General features: G+C 31.6%; 1 protein-coding gene across 1 annotated transcript; it reads left to right on the forward strand.

The window, feature by feature from the left end:
* The first annotated feature begins 1,378 nt into the window (after positions 1–1,378).
* On the forward strand, positions 1,379–16,713 carry LOC145278135 (uncharacterized). The gene is made up of 10 exons (XM_080130416.1): positions 1,379–1,640; positions 4,899–5,018; positions 5,236–5,280; positions 5,993–6,140; positions 6,584–6,645; positions 11,099–11,224; positions 12,639–12,686; positions 13,822–13,935; positions 15,170–16,194; positions 16,689–16,713. The coding sequence occupies exons 1-10, from the start codon at positions 1,572–1,574 to the stop codon at positions 16,711–16,713; spliced, it is 1,782 nt and encodes a 593-aa protein (XP_079986542.1). The 5' UTR covers positions 1,379–1,571.
* Positions 16,714–19,301: the final 2,588 nt, after the last annotated feature.

The raw sequence follows: 19,301 nt of genomic DNA on the forward strand, positions 1-19,301 counted from the left end.
TAAAAATTTACCATAATAATTAAATAATAATAATAGAAGAAACAAAAGAAAGAAAAAAAACAAAAAAACAAAAAAAAAAACAAACAAACAAACAAACAAACAAACAACAACAACAACAACAACAACAGAGCAACTACTCCCTTCTACCACACGCCATTTTTAAAGTTTCCCAATAATAAATAAGATATATGTAGCAATTAATGTTAGGAATTTTTTGTTACCATTAATCGTAAGTTTTTTCGTTTTTTTTTGTCTAAATGAGAGTATTGAGTGCAAGATCATTCCTTTCCAAATTTAGCAATTTCTCTGTGTGTGTGTGTGTGTGTGTGTGTGTGTGTGTGTGTGTGTGTGTGTGTGTGTGTGTGTGTGTGTGTTCTTTCCCCATAGATTCCGCAACGGCTGTGCTGGTTTTTATGAAATTTCACATTAATGTACTTTATCTATCTGGCAGTTTTCTTAGATAGGTTTTGTATCGGAATATCTTTGATAAATATCGATAATCGAAATAATCCGATGAAAGAAGGAACAGGCGATTTGGATCAAAGTTAACACTTTATACAGCCTAACATTGCAAGTGCATTTGAGAAGTTTTATCATCACACATGCAGAAAGGGCTGGCATATAAAATCAACAGTAGGTTCTCTACAGTGCAATGTAGACTACAATGTCTTGTGGACTAAGTCACTGCGAAGAGGCATGTGAAGCTTCTTTCTTGTGCACGACGATGGGCCTGCAACTAGAGCAGGCAATCAATCGATTTGATTGTAAAATGAACGATTTCACTGATTTTGATGGCACTAAAAATATAGGAGTGTAAAACATTCATTGATCAATTCCAGGCAATTTCGGGTCTCCGTGCCCGTTGTTTATTAAAAGAATATATTTGATTTAAAGCAAAAGACAGTATAAGGAAAGTTACTCTGTAATTTGTTGCTGTTATTAAGAATTATACCCCTTTGATTTCCCATTTTTGTTGTTATTTATTTGAAGAATATCTTGAATATCTTGGTCTTAATACTTCACGATTATTCAATATTCACGAATATCTTGGTCTTAATACTTCACGATTATTCAAGACATTAAACGGATGATGGACACTTGTATAAACAAGTTCTGAGAGTCATGAACAGACCCATCGCCTTTCCTTGATAGGGGCACCTCAGGCAATCTGCAATAAATCGCCTTTATACCATTTTAACAGAAGGGGTAGTTTCCCTTTTCGACGTCATCCTTTCTACTAATGATGGCAAAGATGCCTTATGACGTCATAGAGGTTAACTTTCGTCATAAACGGAGATACTGGTTTTGGAGATGTCCTCTTTATGACGTCATCCATTTGTTTTTTTATTGGTTCTGCCCATTTATCGTTCATCTGTCATCCAGTGTGCACGAAAATAAGCAAGATCCACAAAGTATATACTAAGGATATATAATCATAGATGTACATGCCTATATATATATAAAGGTTTTATTATCGCAATATTTAGTGGCTTAAAACTTGCAGATTAGTAGTTGTTTTTTTTTTAATTTTGTTAGGCAGATTTATCCGAAGTGTCCGTGGTCGTTTTGAAATGGCCAACACAGGAAAAATCAATTCCAGGCGAACTCTTACTTCGTCGAAACCCTATGAGAGACTAAAGGTAAGCAAACCCAAGAAGAGTTACATTCTTTTCTTATATTTTCTTTTTTTTACAATTATGTAACAAGAATTTTCTAAATCAAATAAATTTACTTATTTGCAGTAAAATAATTTTATTATCAAATTGAGATTGCATAATTTTCTGATGAGATTATTTTCTATGTTATATTTTATCAGTCACTTTGTTAGAAGGTGTTAAATTCATTGCTTTTTTAAAAATATACAAAAGATAAGTTTTGTGTTAAAAGACAAAGTAAAAAAAACAAACCAAAACATTAAATTAACAAATTATTTTAAAAAAATACATTGGTAAATAAATATGAATGTCAACACTTATCAAGGCCCGGAAGCCACTCGGGATAAGGGTTATTGCGTGTACGGTAATCAATTGGATAGTATCGTAGTAATCGTTAGTATTGGAGATGTTATAAAGTGTCTTACCTAAAGGGGCGGTTCGTCACGAATTTGTTTATGTTGGACTTGAAGACGTCTTAGTTGTAGTCAGGTAGGAAAGAGGCAGATGGAAGAGGGTTCCACTGGCATGCACTTCTAAGAAAGAAGCTGTGTTCGTGGAATCTAAGGCACAGTTAAAGCGTTTTTCTATGAACAACAGGAACTCTAATTAATGAGTATGTCATAGGAATTTACGGTATCATATAATTAAGTGTTGTGTGGATGAGTGTTTTCTAGTTCACCGTTAGACCCGCTCCTACAAATCGAACAAGAAGAAACACATTACATACGATAAATAGTAACATGTTTTAGAAATTGTAGGATAGTGGTCGGCGCACGCATTAATTCATCTGTTATTTATCTATCTATATGTTTTTGAATTATCTTTGTATGTATCTATATATCCGTTTATCTATCTATCAATCTATATATCTGTCTATCTATCTGTCAATATAAGTATCTATCTATCTAGAGATAAGTGGACAACATAGATTTGAAATCACGTTCTTAATTGCCAAACTGTAACCGATCAAGCTTTATATTTGTGCAAAGGAGACTATTGAAAGGCAGTGGGTCCTTTTTTACTTTACACTGAAAAATACATATCAATTAAGGTTTATCAAATATTTTTTTCACAAACCCTAAGTCCAAGTGGTACATGACATTTTGTCATTGAGATTTAGAGTTAGTGGTGAATAAATTTAGTTAACATATTTTTTGTGTGCGGAAAGAAGCTTGCAAATGGAGGATGGATGTCGATATATTGGGAGAAGGCATATTTACAAAATGTTATTAGATGATGGCAAAAAAGGAAATAAAAGTTAAATTCAATTAGACAAAAAATAAAAACAAGATTGATTCAGTCGCAATATCAAGAAAGGAGAATAAAATTTTGCACAGAAGCCACATCTGGACAGAAGCCGCTCGGCGTGCCCTATCCAGCCTTGATAGAATTCAAAACTGGCTTTGAAACCTAGTAAGTGATGCCCTTTTCTCTTCCCTGCAACCGTTTTCTCATAGAAGAGACATTGTAAGCCTGTCTCTGTTCTATCATTATTTTCATGGCAAGTGCTCGATTGAACTCCAATCTATGGTATCCTTCTTACCAAACTTTCAAAAAATACACTCGACTAACTATAACTACTATATACGATCCCCCCCACTCTCTATTTGTGCCCAAATCTAAACACGGATTCAATGGCCAAAGTAAAAAAATAAAAAAAGCGGATACAATGCTCCATCACCTGTTTAATTTCATCTTCGATTTTTTTGTGTCTGTGTTTCTTGCAAAGGTCAATGAAGCAGAAAATTATTTTTTTTTTTTACCTTTTTTCTGGGATAGAGGGAGTTGATGGGACATAAGCATCATTTTTTCTAAACATTTGTGCAAGAAATTTAGGAACTTGAGAGAAGGGAGATCATTACGAGTTGTTTTATTTGTTCATCAAAAAATGAAACAAAATCGAACTTTCTTACATTATTCTTATATTTTGAACATAATACTGGAAAACCGTTCAAAACGTGTGAACAACATATTTAACAATATTATAATCGTTCAAAGTGCAAAATTAATTTAATAAATTTTTCAATCGATTGAAATGAAAAGGAATCTTTCTAAATTCATGATGATGATGGTGGTGGTGGTGGTGGTGGTGGTGGTGGTGGTGATGGTGGTGGTGGTGGTGGTGGTGATGGTGATGATGATGATGATGATGATGATGATGATGATCATCATCATCATCATCATCATCATCATAATAAATTTTTCAATCAATTTTTATGCTGTTGCTGTTGTAGTTAATTTAGTTAAACTCCTGCATAAATTTCTATGAAGATTTTGTCCCAGGATTATCTCATTTAAATGAAGGTATTCTCGTTAGTCACAACTTATTCATTAATCTGCAATATTGCAGGTTTATTAAAAAATCCTTTGAAACATATAAAACTCCCAACGATGGTCTAACATTTGGAAGGAACTCTTGTTCGCATAACACCAGAATTGCATGACACATAGAGAAGCAGGGCATAGCAGTTGTACCTATTTACAATGCCTCCCCACGGGACAGAGTTAGACACCAGGATCGTTTTTTAACATGGAGAAAAGGTACAAAAATAAAAAATCGTCTCAGTCGTGAAGGACTACTTCTCCACCAAAAGAGAACACGAAATGGAAGTGCAGCATCTGAAGAACAGATAGTACACTTTGATCTTGGCCAAACGTAGCAGTTGTATGTCGTGGAAGATTTTGCTCAGAAAAAAGCACAGGAATGGTGTAGAATCAATGAAGACACTTTCTCTAATGATTTGCAGCATCATTATTGACACAACTAGAGGAAGACAGGTTCTAATGTCGACTCCTCCTGGATTTTAACCAGAGTCCTATTAGCCAGGTTGTAGGTTTGGTGTTGTTTAAATCTTACGCTACCACATTGACACTGGCCCTACCATGATGAAGAAGAGTCAGAATTTAGGGCACGTGTTGCTGCTACTGTTGTTGTTGTTGATGATGATGATGATGATGATGATGATGATGATGATGATGATGATGATGATGATGATGATGATGATGATGATTAGGAGGAGGAGGAGGAGGAGGAGGAGACGGATGAGGAGGAGGAGACGGAGGAGGAGGCGGAGGAGAAGGAGGTGGACGATGACGCCGCCGCCGACAACAATGGTAATTATGATGATGATCATCATCATGATCATCATCATCTCATCAAAAAGGACTTTTATTATTTCCGTGGGAAGCATATTTTCCCAGTTCAATAAATTCAAACTTGGCATTTTTTTTTTTTTCCTCCAGACAATTCTAAAGAAATTTACTGATGCACTAAAAGCCTTCTTTGTTTCAACATGGTGGGTAGATTTCATGGAAAGCCAGCCGACAGGAGAGAATTGTGTTCAAGAAGATGCGAATTCTTTGGTAAGACATTTACAAAATTTATATTCATTTCTTTTATTTGTTTTTGTGTTTAATATATTGGGTGGAAGCTAGCCATTTGTAGAGATGAACCCCAAGAGACTGCTTCAATTTTCCAGCACATCCCCTACCTTACATCTGATGTATAACAAATACACTTTTATTTGTTTGTTTATTTTCTTATTTTTCTCACAAATTGTTTTCCAATCGTCTCTTTCAGTTCTGTTCATGTGATGGCGTCTGGTTCAAAAACTTCCAGATAGTTGTAAGTATAATGTTTGCTAAGTTTCTTCCTCGTCCCCTCCCCTTTTTTGGAGTTCCATAACTACTACTACTACTACTACTACAACACAAAATCTTCTATAATTTTGATATTTATAAAAACTATTGAAATATTATCGCAAGTTTGATTGTAACATTTGGGATGATAACAAAAAGTCACCATAAATTATTTAATCATGTCAATGAGTCAATTTCTTTTCCAATTTTGCAAAAGGCTTGCCTGTTAGGAACAATGAGAGTGTTAAGGTATACTTTCAATGTCTTGTCAAAAGGAATAGACCTGATGTTCAAGAAAAAAATTCAACTAAAATCATCCAAAAGTTGAGTCAACTCTGAAATAATAATAATAATAATAATAATGATAATGATAATGATAATGATAATAATAATAATAATAATAATAATAATAATAATAATAATAATAATAATTATTATTAATAATAATAATAATAATAATAATAATAATAATAATAATAATAATAATAATAAAAAAAAAAATAAATAATAAATAATAAATAATAATAATGTAAGGAAGAAGAAACAGATATAAAACAATTCAGTTCGGATGGTGGTGGTGGGAGGTGTTAGGTCCATTAGATTCCTCACATCTGATTAGTACACCAACGCCAAGTTGTTTCTTTTCTACATTCACTTTGATCTTTTTATAAAAATATGATCTTGTTTCATTTTCTTAGAACCCTGAATCCAATGCAAGTGATGGTGAATCAGTACATCCGCATCCTGCAAACACTGATCATGTCTTACTTACTCATGAAGTGCAGGACAACCCGGACGCAGCTGAATCAGGATTATCTGTTGATCCCAACGTTTCTATGAATAATGGTAAATAATTTTTCTTTTATTTTAATTTTCATACAAAATATTCAATATGTATTCTCCGTTCTTGTGTTTTTATCTTTCATTTAAAGCAGTCTGCATTCTTTCCAATAAATAATATTTTATGATAATATGAATATAAACTTGCTTTTGACTGAAGAAAAAAACACATATATCTAAATATATATATTGATAATTTATAACATTTAATATTTCACTGGGTGTAAATTGAATGATGTCATCTCATGTAACTATCAATGAATGACGGTTACGATATTCTTTTTTATTAATATATTTTATTATAATTTAATTATCATTGTGGATCCATTTCAATATCGTTTTTTGTATATGTGATAACTCCAGCCCTATTATTCAAAATGTACATATGAAGCTTTTCTCCTTCATTATTTTCTGTTTTAAATAAAGAAATGTTTGTTTTAAATTTTCAGCTGAATTTCATCAATCTGAATCAATGAACAGAAAGAATGATTTACTTGTGAAATATTTCATGGTAAGCAGATTTACTCGTTCTTTTTGATGAATTCCCACTTGATAAGTTGGAATGAGGAATTATCTATTAACTGCAATAAGTTTTTCCCATAAATAATCGATTCATTTAAGCAGTTAAATTAGTTCTCTTTTAGCAAAATTCATTATTAACATAACTGACAAAAATATATTTAGTACAAGGCTTAAAGTTTTTGTATAATGTCAGTTGGCCATAAAAAAGAATATAGAAAAGAAGGAACACAATCTTTGTTTTCTAAGTCAGTTTATTAAAACACGAGACAAACATTTAATGAAATCCTTCGTTTGTAAATAGAAATGGTGTTTTACACAGTATTAGAAAGAAAACAAGCGGGATAACTCTGTGGTATAAGATGTTTTGTAATATTGACAGATTTTCATACATTTTCTTTTTCCTGATTCAAACAGACAAGTTCAGAAATACGATTATTGTAGATTTCCATTTAATCTTTAACCGGATAAACCCCCACTTTTTTATTTATTACATTATAAAAGATTTTGATTAAATAGACATGTATAATGTTTATAAAAATAAGAGAATATAGCATTCTTCTATGTAATTATCTATTTAAATTGTCTCCCCCTTGTTCATAAAATACAAGTATTCATTATTATAAATATTAAATATTAAGTAAAATATCTTTATTTGAATATTATTATAATCATAAAATGTTATTAAGTAAAATATCTTTATTTGAATATTATTATAATCATAAAATGTTATTAAGTAAAATATCTTTATTTGAATATTATTATAATCATAAAATGTTATTAAGTAAAATATCTTTATTTGAATATTATTATAATCATAAAATGTTATTAAGTAAAATATCTTTATTTGAATATTATTATAATCATAAAATGTTATTAAGTAAAATATCTTTATTTGAATATTATTATAATCATAAAATGTTATTAAGTAAAATATCTTTATTTGAATATTATTATAATCATAAAATGTTATTAAGTAAAATATCTTTATTTGAATATTATTATAATCATAAAATGTTATTAAGTAAAATATCTTTATTTGAATATTATTATAATCATAAAATGTTATTAAGTAAAATATCTTTATTTGAATATTATTATAATCATAAAATGTTATTAAGTAAAATATCTTTATTTGAATATTATTATAATCATAAAATGTTATTAAGTAAAATATCTTTATTTGAATATTATTATAATCATAAAATGTTATTAAGTAAAATATCTTTATTTGAATATTATTATCACCTTGAAATTCAAATGAAGAACTAATGTAAAATGATGATACTAAGAAAGAAAGAAAGAAAAAACGAAAAAAAAAATGAATGAAAGAAAATGATTTTATTCATAGCAGTCAATAGATCAACCATTTCTTTTGCTCTGTGAAAATATTTTGCAAATATAATTTAAATTTTTAGATACGTTATTTAACTCTTTTCTATGTAATATTCTTTTTACAACGCGTAGACAACTAAATGATATTAAAAATAATTAGAATTTTATGAGTTAATGTCATGTAATATTTAAAGATATAAGTCAATGAAATTAATTTTCAAAATTTATCTATTTTTAATCTCCTGTGTTTTTTTTATACTAATTAAACATATATTGTGTTGGTAACTAATCTATATAATTATAAACTTAAATAAGCTTGTAACGAGGGATGAAACCCACTTTCTGGTTTATGACATCTGGTTGCGCATGCGCGCATAAACATTAACCTATAACAACATAAACAAATAAACACAAATCGCTTCTTTTGCAGATTTTGACCTGTGCACTGAAATATTAACGTTATTATTTCGAAATTATTATTTAACATGGGAAGAGTGGGGTGTTTTGCAACTATTCTTTATTACAACTATACTGTCGTTACTTTCTTACTACTAAACAACTTTAACCCGTTGACAAACATAAAAACAATTGTAGTAAAGCAAGACTACTACTACTACTACTACTACTACTACTACTACTCTCTATCCATCTCTTTTCCTTCCTTCCTTCCTTCCTTCCTTCTGTTTTTATTTTTTGTTTACATTTCTACATACAAAATAGTTGTGTGAGAACGGTGATTTTTTGACACATTTAATAATCTGTTTCAATATTAGTTTTTTTTTATTTTATTTATTTAGGTTTTATTTTTTTGTTTCAGGTTTTATTAATTTTTTTTTTTTTTTTATATTTTAAGTTTGTATAACTTGGTTGAAGGATTCCAATATGGGTTTTTCATTTTTATATTTATCCTCGGTACGTTCATGTGCGTTTTTGCTGCTAAATGACTTTCGTCTGCATTCGATTCGTAGGAAAATCCTGTTTAATTTTCGATTTTTGAGCGATTATTCGGAAAAATAGGTAACTACACGAATAGTGAGGACTTTTTTTTTTCATGTTTGAGTGATCCGGCCATGAGTTTTTATTTTAATATACTTTCATAGAAATGTTTCTGTTATGTCAAAAAGAAACTATTTTCTTTACGTCAAACATGTCACGCTCATACATGAATTCCATAGCTAATATAACATACTGACCCAACGGGTCACAGGTAGTCTAGAAATTCTAAAACCCTAAACTCACTTCAATACAAACATGCAGTTTTGTTTCAATTAGATGGGGAAGGGATTAAGATAGATGAACATGTAGCAGCTGACACCCACTACATCACAGGCAGAGACTACTTCTCACGACTTTGAGATTTGAAATCCATTTCTCCCTGGCTTGTCCAATCACAAGTCAGCTCTCGATCACGTGACAGAGTATATAAAAGGCAAAATCAGTAACCATTAATTCTCTTTCTCACTGCTTTGCCCAAAAGCACACATCGACTGGGGCTTCGGCCCCAGGCTGAACGTGAGTACTACAAGCAAGCTATGACTCTCTCCTAACTACCATTTCTTTCCACGTGCTGTACCCACACGAACTGCATCATTCTACAGGACTACCCAAACGAACATTCTTTGTCATGCTAAAGAACTCACACTAACGCACGGCAACACGGCAACACTCTGAAGACGTTGCCCTTTCTTTCTCTTTTAATAGGCTTCCTTTAAACATGTAAACGGAACTGAACTGTTCTCTTCTTCAACCAGCTGGCATGATATTAATTCTATCTTTAAACACATTGAACACTTTTCAAACATTCTTTGTCATGCTAAAGAACATACAACTCACACTTTTCTCTCTTTTTCAACGAACTCTTGTCATGACTACTACAAGCGAGCACGAATAATGAACTCTCTTATTTTTTTTTTTACACAGTGATCACCACTTATCAAGGCCCGGAAGCCACTCAGGGATAAGGGTTATTGCAAGTACATTACATTAGTGTGGAGATTTGATGGAGTGTTTACTTAAAGGGGCGGTTCATTAGGAATTTGTTAACATTGGACTTGGAGACATCCAAGTTGTAGTCCAGTGGGAAGCAGGCAGACGGAACAGATTTCCACAGGCGTGCAGTTCTAAGAAAGTAGCTTTGCTCATGGAATCCGCGTTTTGATTTAGGCACAGATATAGAGTGGGGGAAATTTTTCACAGTGGATTCAGCTAGACGGGTGTTTTTCGTGAAAGATTGGCGACGGGGGACCAGAGATTGGAGTTCAGACGAGCACCTGCCATGGAAATAACGATAAAACAAGGATAGACTCGCAACGTCTCTTCTGTGGGAGAGAGGTTGCAGGGTAGAGAAAAGGGCATCCCCCACTAAGCCACGAAGTCTATTTTGTACTCTGTCAAGGCAGGATAGGCTGTTTTTAGCAGCTCCTGCCCAGATATGGCAACAGTATTCCATCCTTGGACGTACTTGGCTTTTATATAGATAGAGAATTGCATCAGTAGTGAGATATCTTCTGGAGCGGTAGAAGGATCCCACCATCTTTCCAGCGACCTTGGCAACAGACTTGATGTACGTGACAAATAAAGTTTATATATATAATATTCCTTAATTGGAATTCATTTTTGAGATGAGCATTTTATATTAATTTATTTTTATTTCGGACTATTATTCTCATCTTTATTAGTTGTTGTTTTTTGATCTTTTATTGGTTTTTGTTTATTCACAACGTTTCGGCCAACTATTGCTCTGGCCTTCGTCAGGTGTTAACCGCGAGGATAGGAACTTCGAATCCCCTAACTGCATTCTCAGCCATCACTGCCATCCGTAGTTGTTGTCGTCTCACCACATTTTGACGAAGGCCAGAGGACTAGTTGGCCGAAACGTTGTGAATAAACAAAAACCAATAAAAGATAAAAAAAACAACAACTAATAAAGATGAGAATAATAGTCCGAAATAAAAATAAATTAATACAAATAAAGTTGTTTATTAAATGTTTAAATGAGACTTCTTTTCATTGTCTTTATTATTAACTAAAAATATATTTTCAATAATTATCTACATAAAAATCCGGTAAAAATTGGAATAATTGCAATGATTATTTCTTCCGTTTTCCAGGATGAGTCAAGTGATCCAATGTCAGTGATGCCTATATATGATCATTTTTCCGGAATTAGTAATAACCGCCGATCTCCACAAGAATGTGTTCGTTTTGTGACAAAGGAAGAACGTCCTCAAACGCATGTAAGTAACTGATCACATCATCATCTTTTTTCGAGTAGATTAACTTAACCTTTTGTCACACCACCATGTTCTATTAAAACAAGATATCTTTCAATAGTATTTACACACATGCATAAAATTAGGTGTGTGTGGATATGTTTATATATTTACATGTACCTTATTTATTTTTAAAATAATTAACTGATCATTATGAAATTTGAAACACAAGGGCGGGGCATAATGAGTCTAATATGGGTTATATTTGTTTTTATGCAAAGGAGATAAAATGGGGATAGAAGCTTTTGTAAGAATTCAAATGATCTGATTTTTGTGAAATACATTAATAGATAGGAGACGTAAATTAATAAATATTATCCAAGTTTCATTTTCAGATAAATATGTGTGTGTGTGTGTGTGTGTGTGTGTGTGTGTGTGTGTGTGTGTGTGTGTGTGTGTGTGTGTGTGTGTGTGTGTGTGTGTGTGTGATTGTCTTTATGTTTTATCATTCTTGTTTCTTTGTTTATGATTCAATCTATCTGATTGTTTGTCTTTTTGTCAAATTTTGTAAATTCCTCACTGATAATTTGTTAAATAATTGATTTTATAACTTTTTAGATTTATTAGCTTTCATGAATAATTTATTAGTTTTTCCAGTTTTATTATTCCAACTTATTTTGTAAATTGTTCTTTATATTTCTAAGTTATAAAATAAGTCCAATTTTAAACACTGCTAATTCGCTTAAGCATTTGGACAATGTCAAAACATTGTCAATTCACTACTCTCATAGCAGTAGCGAAATATCATAATAGTTTGAAGCACCGACTGTTGTTTGGGCGGTCGAGTTTCGTTCTTGGCTTCAGGTAGTTGCTTGTCTAGCCGCATTGGTGAGTTGTGATACAGCGACTATATAGATTTAATTTCTGTTTTCTTTATGTAAATATAGTCATATCATGTTACAATTTGCAGATCGTTTCAATCATTACTGATCTCATCAAGCAAGAAAAACTTTTTTAATTTTAAAGGAGGAAATATTTTGCCATGTCTTTAAAAAAAAGTTTTTCAATTTTTTTAAATTTTCAAATTTTTTTCTGGCCTGATGGGATCAATAATAATCAAAACGGTCTGCACATCATAGCAAGATATGACTGTATTTACATAAAGAAAATAAAAATTACAAATTTGCTCTTTTTTGATTGAGCACTATCAACGACCCTTGCTGAAATTCAATGATTCTAAATCTTTCTAATATTTCAAATATTTTCAACTTGGAATATATATACATACATATATATATATATATATATATATATATATATATACACACATATATATATATATATATATATATATATATACACACATATATATATATATGCACAGTTATTATTCAATTTGTTCAAGAAACCAATTATTTTGTTCAACCTTTTTTTTCAGAAATATTCAGTTTTCAGAGATTTCACCAATACCCTTCTACAATTCACAGTAAGTTCAATAAATTCTCTTTTGATTTGAACAACATTTCTATTACTCATGAATCTATAATTTCTGTTCAATTTGTCATGTAATAAAATTCATGGTTTTTAAGTAAAAAAATAAAAAAATTATTTTTCAATTCTTCATGAAAGATTTGCAAATCTTAAGTTTTTTAGTTGCATTGAAATAATAAATCCCGAAATACATTTGAAATATTCATTAGATTTAATTTTGTTTCGAATTACAGTGATATGTTTCACTGGTAATGTATTTAAAAAAAATGCTCGTATTGAAAATCTGTCAATCGTATTGTTCGCTTCATACAAAAACTATAATGATAAAGATATTCAACTAAAAAGTCGTATTTTTATTTAATTTTGCATTAGTTTGCATATTTTGTATTTCTATGTTGCTTTGTATTTTATGTCATCAGAATAATAGGAAAACTAAACTTTCATTTAATACCACCCGAATAAGGGCGAGGCCAGTATAAATTAATTAATATACAAGATGAGGTTTAATAGCATATGTAATCTTCAGAAATATTATTTCTTTTTAACCATTAAAAAAAAAAAAACATCATTCATTGTAACAAAAGCAAGGTAAAGATTATTGGTTTTTGAAACTCTACATCCTGATCATTATTTACATTTTATGAATATTTTTAAGTAATGGATAAACTTAACAGAAAATAAAATACAATTCTGGAATCCAAAATCAACTTGTATTTTTAGGAAGCTTAAATTTCACAAACAGTTTTATTCTTGGAAGAACTTTCCTTGGGTGTGGGATCGAATATTGAGCATATCTTTATCACAGTATATTTTAATCTACCATTACTGAACATTAGACACAAATAGCATTTATTATGTATATTACGTGTAAGAAAAAAATCATTGAAATTAAATCAAGTAATTGTTTTCATAACGAGATAAGGAGATGAGAAGAATAACTGGTTCTTAGAATTCTGTGATTTAACAACATAGATTAAAAAGTATCGCAGGAATGTGTCTTCTTATTTTCCTCCAGTTGATTTTTAAGAAAATCGATAGAATTGTAAACATTTTAAAAGATTATATCTTTGAAAAGACCAGCATTTTAGAAATGAACGAAATGCAATGAATTTTTTTCTCTCGTTTGTCAGCTTCCACCTTCAAAGGAGACCATATATGATTATCTTATTGCATTTGAGATGAAGCGAAAATTCGCAGATACTGTCTTTGGATTGTCGGCAAAGAATGGATGTGAAAAAATATCTGTAAGTAATTAATCATATTATCACTGTTTTCACACGTGACCTTTTATCAAACTTCATTATTTTTTGTTCAATCAAAACACCTTTGCATAATGTGTCAGGTTTGTAATTACCTTCATAAATAATCGATTCCTATACTTTTTAAAGCATTACATAAAAGCTTTGAATAAAAAAAATGCAAAAATAAAAATAAAGAGTACAGTTTAAATTCCTGGAAGGAGAAAAGAAATTAACATTAACCTATCGCAGACTAAGCACCTACATAATCCGACTTTTAAAAAGATTATAATGACAAAAGAGAATTCATTTATATAAGGATGCAAAAAAAAAAGATCATTAACTACAGTTGTTAAATAGAAATAGACTTAGCAATTGCATAAGCCGATTTCGCAAAAGTCTTCAATTTTAAAACAGAATTTAATTACATACGGATGAAAAGAGAAAACATTAACTCAGATTTTGTAAATGGAAAACGGGGATCATCAGCTGCTTACTATTTAGCTGTTTCGGAGATTTAAAAACAGGACAGCTGTTAAATACATGGCTCTCCAGTAGATAATACCACTTCCCCATATATATATATATATATATAATATATATATATATATATATATATATATATATATATCATTTAAAACCCCATATATATATAATTTTCATTTACAAACTATCAAGCTATAAAGGGTTTTATTTTCCGATAATTAAATAACTTTAAGTTTGATAATTTTTGTTTCTTTGTTTATGATTCAATCTTTTTGATCGTTTGTCTTTTTGTAAAGTTTTGTAAATTTCTCACTGATTTATTTGTTAAATACTTTATTGATTTCATAAACTTTTTAGATTAAATAAAAAATTAAATAATTATAAATAAAAATTAAATTTTTAGGTTTTTTTTCTATTTATTATTTCAACTTATTTTGTAAATTGTTCTTATTTTATTTGAACAACATTTCTATTTCACATTTATCTACAATTTCTGAACAATTTGTCAAATAAAATTTTTGATTCTTAATTACAAAAAATGAATGTATATTTTTCATGCCGCATGAAAAATTTCCAAATCATAACACTTAGTTTAATCTTAATTGGATTAAAATGATTTATCAGTAAAATATATCTATATTTATCTATATAAATACAAGTCAATAATAAGCAAATTTCATTAAATATCCTCCGAATAAATGATTATAATTTATTTCATTAATAGTTCTTATTAATGTTTGATATTACTTTTCAGCAGGAGTCACTTAAACTCAAGACAAAGTATACCTTTCCAAGGAGGCACAAGAAAAATTCAGTTCATCTTAATACAAACTATCATTTACTCAGGATGCCACAGGAAGAGTCAGTTCAACGTGAGACATATTCTTTTCATTCAAAGATGCCACGGACCGAGTCAGTTGAAGTTGAGACAAATTCTACCTTACCAGAGATGCCCAAGAAAAATTCAACTCAACTCAAGAAAAACTTTCTGTTGCTAGAGAAGCCAAAGAAAAAGTCGGTAGAAATTGAGGAAAATTCTATTTTCTCGAAGAGAACCATAAAAAAGGCTGTTCGAAAAAATAAAAATTTTACTTTGCCTAAAGTGCCAGAGAAAATGTCGTCTCAAACCGAGGCAAAATCTATTTCATCAGAGCTACCAAAGAAATTGTCGGTTAAGATTGAGACAAAAGCTATTTTGTCAGAAAAGCATAGGAAAAGGTCAGCTCAACGTGAGTTAAACTCTTTTGTGCCAGAGAAGCAACAGAAAACGTCAACTAATATCGAGAAAACTTCTATTTCCCCTGAGAGAACAATAAAAAAAGCGATTCGAAAGAAGAAAAAAATTATATTGCCAAAAGTACCTGAGAAAACGTTATCTCAAACTGAGACAAAATCTATTTTGTCAGAGGTGCCAAAGAAAATGGCAGCTCAGCTTGAGACAAAAGCTACTTTGTCAGAGAAGCCCATTGAAGAGACAGCTCAACTTGAGGCAAACTCTTTTGGACCAGAGAAGCTACAGGAAACGTCAACTAATATCGAGAAAACTTCTATTTCCCCTGTGAGAACAATACAAAAAGCAATTCGAAAGAAGAAAAAAATTATTTTGCCAAAAATATCTGAGAAAACGTTATCTCAAACTGAGACAAAATCTATTTTGTCAGAGGTGCCAAAGAAAATGGCAGCTCAGCTTGAGACAAAAGCTACTTTGTCAGAGAAGCCCATTGAAGAGACAGCTCAACTTGAGGCAAACTCTTTTGGACCAGAGAAGCTACAGGAAACGTCAACTAATATCGAGAAAACTTCTATTTCCCCTGTGAGAACAATAAAAAAAGCAATTCGAAAGAAGAAAAAAATTATATTGCCAAAAATACCTGAGAAAACGTTATCTCAAACTGAGGCAAAATCTATTTTGTCAGAGGTGCCAAAGAAAATGGCAGCTCAGCTTGAGACAAAAGCTACTTTGTCAGAGAAGCCCATTGAAGAGCCAGCTCAACTTGAAGCAAACTCTTTTGGACCAGAGAAGCTACAGGAAACGTCAACTAATATCGAGAAAACTTCTATTTCCCCTGTGAGAACAATACAAAAAGCAATTCGAAAGAAGAAAAAAATTATTTTGCCAAAAATATCTGAGAAAACGTTATCTCAAGCTGAGACAAAATCTATTTTGTCAGAGGTGCCAAAGAAAATGGCAGCTCAGCTTGAGACAAAAGCTACTTTGTCAGAGAAGCCCATTGAAGAGACAGCTAAACTTGAAGCAAACTCTTTTGGACCAGAGAAGCTACAGGAAACGTCAACTAATATCGAGAAAACTTCTATTTCCCCTGTGAGAACAATAAAAAAAGCAATTCGAAAGAAGAAAAAAATTATATTGCCAAAAATATCTGAGAAAACGTTATCTCAAACTGAGACAAAATCTATTTTGTCAGAGGTGCCAAAGAAAATGGCAGCTCAGCTTGAGACAAAAGCTACTTTGTCAGAGAAACCAATTGAAGAGACAGCTCAACTTGAGGCAAACTCTTTTGGACCAGAGAAGCTACAGGAAACGTCAACTAATATCGAGAAAACTTCTATTTCCCCTGTGAGAACAATACAAAAAGCAATTCGAAAGAAGAAAAAAATTATTTTGCCAAAAATATCTGAGAAAACGTTATCTCAAGCTGAGACAAAATCTATTTTGTCAGAGGTGCCAAAGAAAATGGCAGCTCAGCTTGAGACAAAAGCTTATTTGTCAGAGAAGCCCATTGAAGAGACAGCTCAACTTGAGGCAAACTCTTTTGGACCAGAGAAGCTACAGGAAACGTCAACTAATATCGAGAAAACTTCTATTTCCCCTGTGAGAACAATAAAAAAAGCAATTCGAAAGAAGAAAAAAATTATATTGCCAAAAATATCTGAGAAAACGTTATCTCAAGCTGAGACAAAATCTATTTTGTCAGAGGTGCCAAAGAAAATGGCAGCTCAGCTTGAGACAAAAGCTACTTTGTCAGAGAAGCCCATTGAAGAGACAGCTCAACTTGAAGCAAACTCTTTTGGACCAGAGAAGCTACAGGAAACGTCAACTAATATCGAGAAAACTTCTATTTCCCCTGTGAGAACAATAAAAAAAGCAATTCGAAAGAAGAAAAAAATTATATTGCCAAAAATATCTGAGAAAACGTTATCTCAAACTGAGACAAAATCTATTTTGTCAGAGGTGCCAAAGAAAATGGCAGCTCAGCTTGAGACAAAAGCTACTTTGTCAGAGAAGCCCATTGAAGAGACAGCTCAACTTGAGGCAAACTCTTTTGGACCAGAGAAGCTACAGGAAACGTCAACTAATATCGAGAAAACTTCTATTTCCCCTGTGAGAACAATAAAAAAAGCAATTCGAAAGAAGAAAAAAATTATATTGCCAAAAATATCTGAGAAAACGTTATCTCAAGCTGAGACAAAATCTATTTTGTCAGAGGTGCCAAAGAAAATGGCAGCTCAGCTTGAGACAAAAGCTACTTTGTCAGAGAAGCCCATTGAAGAGACAGCTCAACTTGAGGCAAACTCTTTTGGACCAGAGAAGCTACAGGAAACGTCAACTAATATCGAGAAAACTTCTATTTCCCCTGTGAGAACAATAAAAAAAGCAATTCGAAAGAAGAAAAAAATTATATTGCCAAAAATATCTGAGAAAACGTTATCTCAAACTGAGACAAAATCTATTTTGTCAGAGGTGCCAAAGAAAATGGCAGCTCAGCTTGAGACAAAAGCTACTTTGTCAGAGAAACCAATTGAAGAGACAGCTCAACTTGAGGCAAACTCTTTTGGACCAGAGAAGCTACAGGAAACGTCAACTAATATCGAGAAAACTTCTATTTCCCCTGTGAGAACAATACAAAAAGCAATTCGAAAGAAGAAAAAAATTATTTTGCCAAAAATATCTGAGAAAACGTTATCTCAAGCTGAGACAAAATCTATTTTGTCAGAGGTGCCAAAGAAAATGGCAGCTCAGCTTGAGACAAAAGCTACTTTGTCAGAGAAGCCCATTGAAGAGACAGCTCAACTTGAGGCAAACTCTTTTGGACCAGAGAAGCTACAGGAAACGTCAACTAATATCGAGAAAACTTCTATTTCCCCTGTGAGAACAATAAAAAAAGCAATTCGAAAGAAGAAAAAAATTATATTGCCAAAAATATCTGAGAAAACGTTATCTCAAGCTGAGACAAAATCTATTTTGTCAGAGGTGCCAAAGAAAATGGCAGCTCAGCTTGAGACAAAAGCTACTTTGTCAGAGAAGCCCATTGAAGAGACAGCTCAACTTGAGGCAAACTCTTTTGGACCAGAGAAGCTACAGGAAACGTCAACTAATATCGAGAAAACTTCTATTTCCCCTGTGAGAACAATAAAAAAAGCAATTCGAAAGAAGAAAAAAATTATATTGCCAAAAATATCTGAGAAAACGTTATCTCAAACTGAGACAAAATCTATTTTGTCAGAGGTGCCAAAGAAAATGGCAGCTCAGCTTGAGACAAAAGCTACTTTGTCAGAGAAACCAATTGAAGAGACAGCTCAACTTGAGGCAAACTCTTTTGGACCAGAGAAGCTACAGGAAACGTCAACTAATATCGAGAAAACTTCTATTTCCCCTGTGAGAACAATACAAAAAGCAATTCGAAAGAAGAAAAAAATTATTTTGCCAAAAATATCTGAGAAAACGTTATCTCAAGCTGAGACAAAATCTATTTTGTCAGAGGTGCCAAAGAAAATGGCAGCTCAGCTTGAGACAAAAGCTACTTTGTCAGAGAAGCCCATTGAAGAGACAGCTCAACTTGAGGCAAACTCTTTTGGACCAGAGAAGCTACAGGAAACGTCAACTAATATCGAGAAAACTTCTATTTCCCCTGTGAGAACAATAA

The sequence above is a fragment of the Euprymna scolopes genome, chromosome 6 (genome assembly GCF_053919585.1).
Source record: "Euprymna scolopes isolate OS-2025 chromosome 6, ASM5391958v1, whole genome shotgun sequence".
Classification (NCBI taxonomy): Eukaryota; Metazoa; Mollusca; class Cephalopoda; order Sepiida; family Sepiolidae; genus Euprymna; species Euprymna scolopes.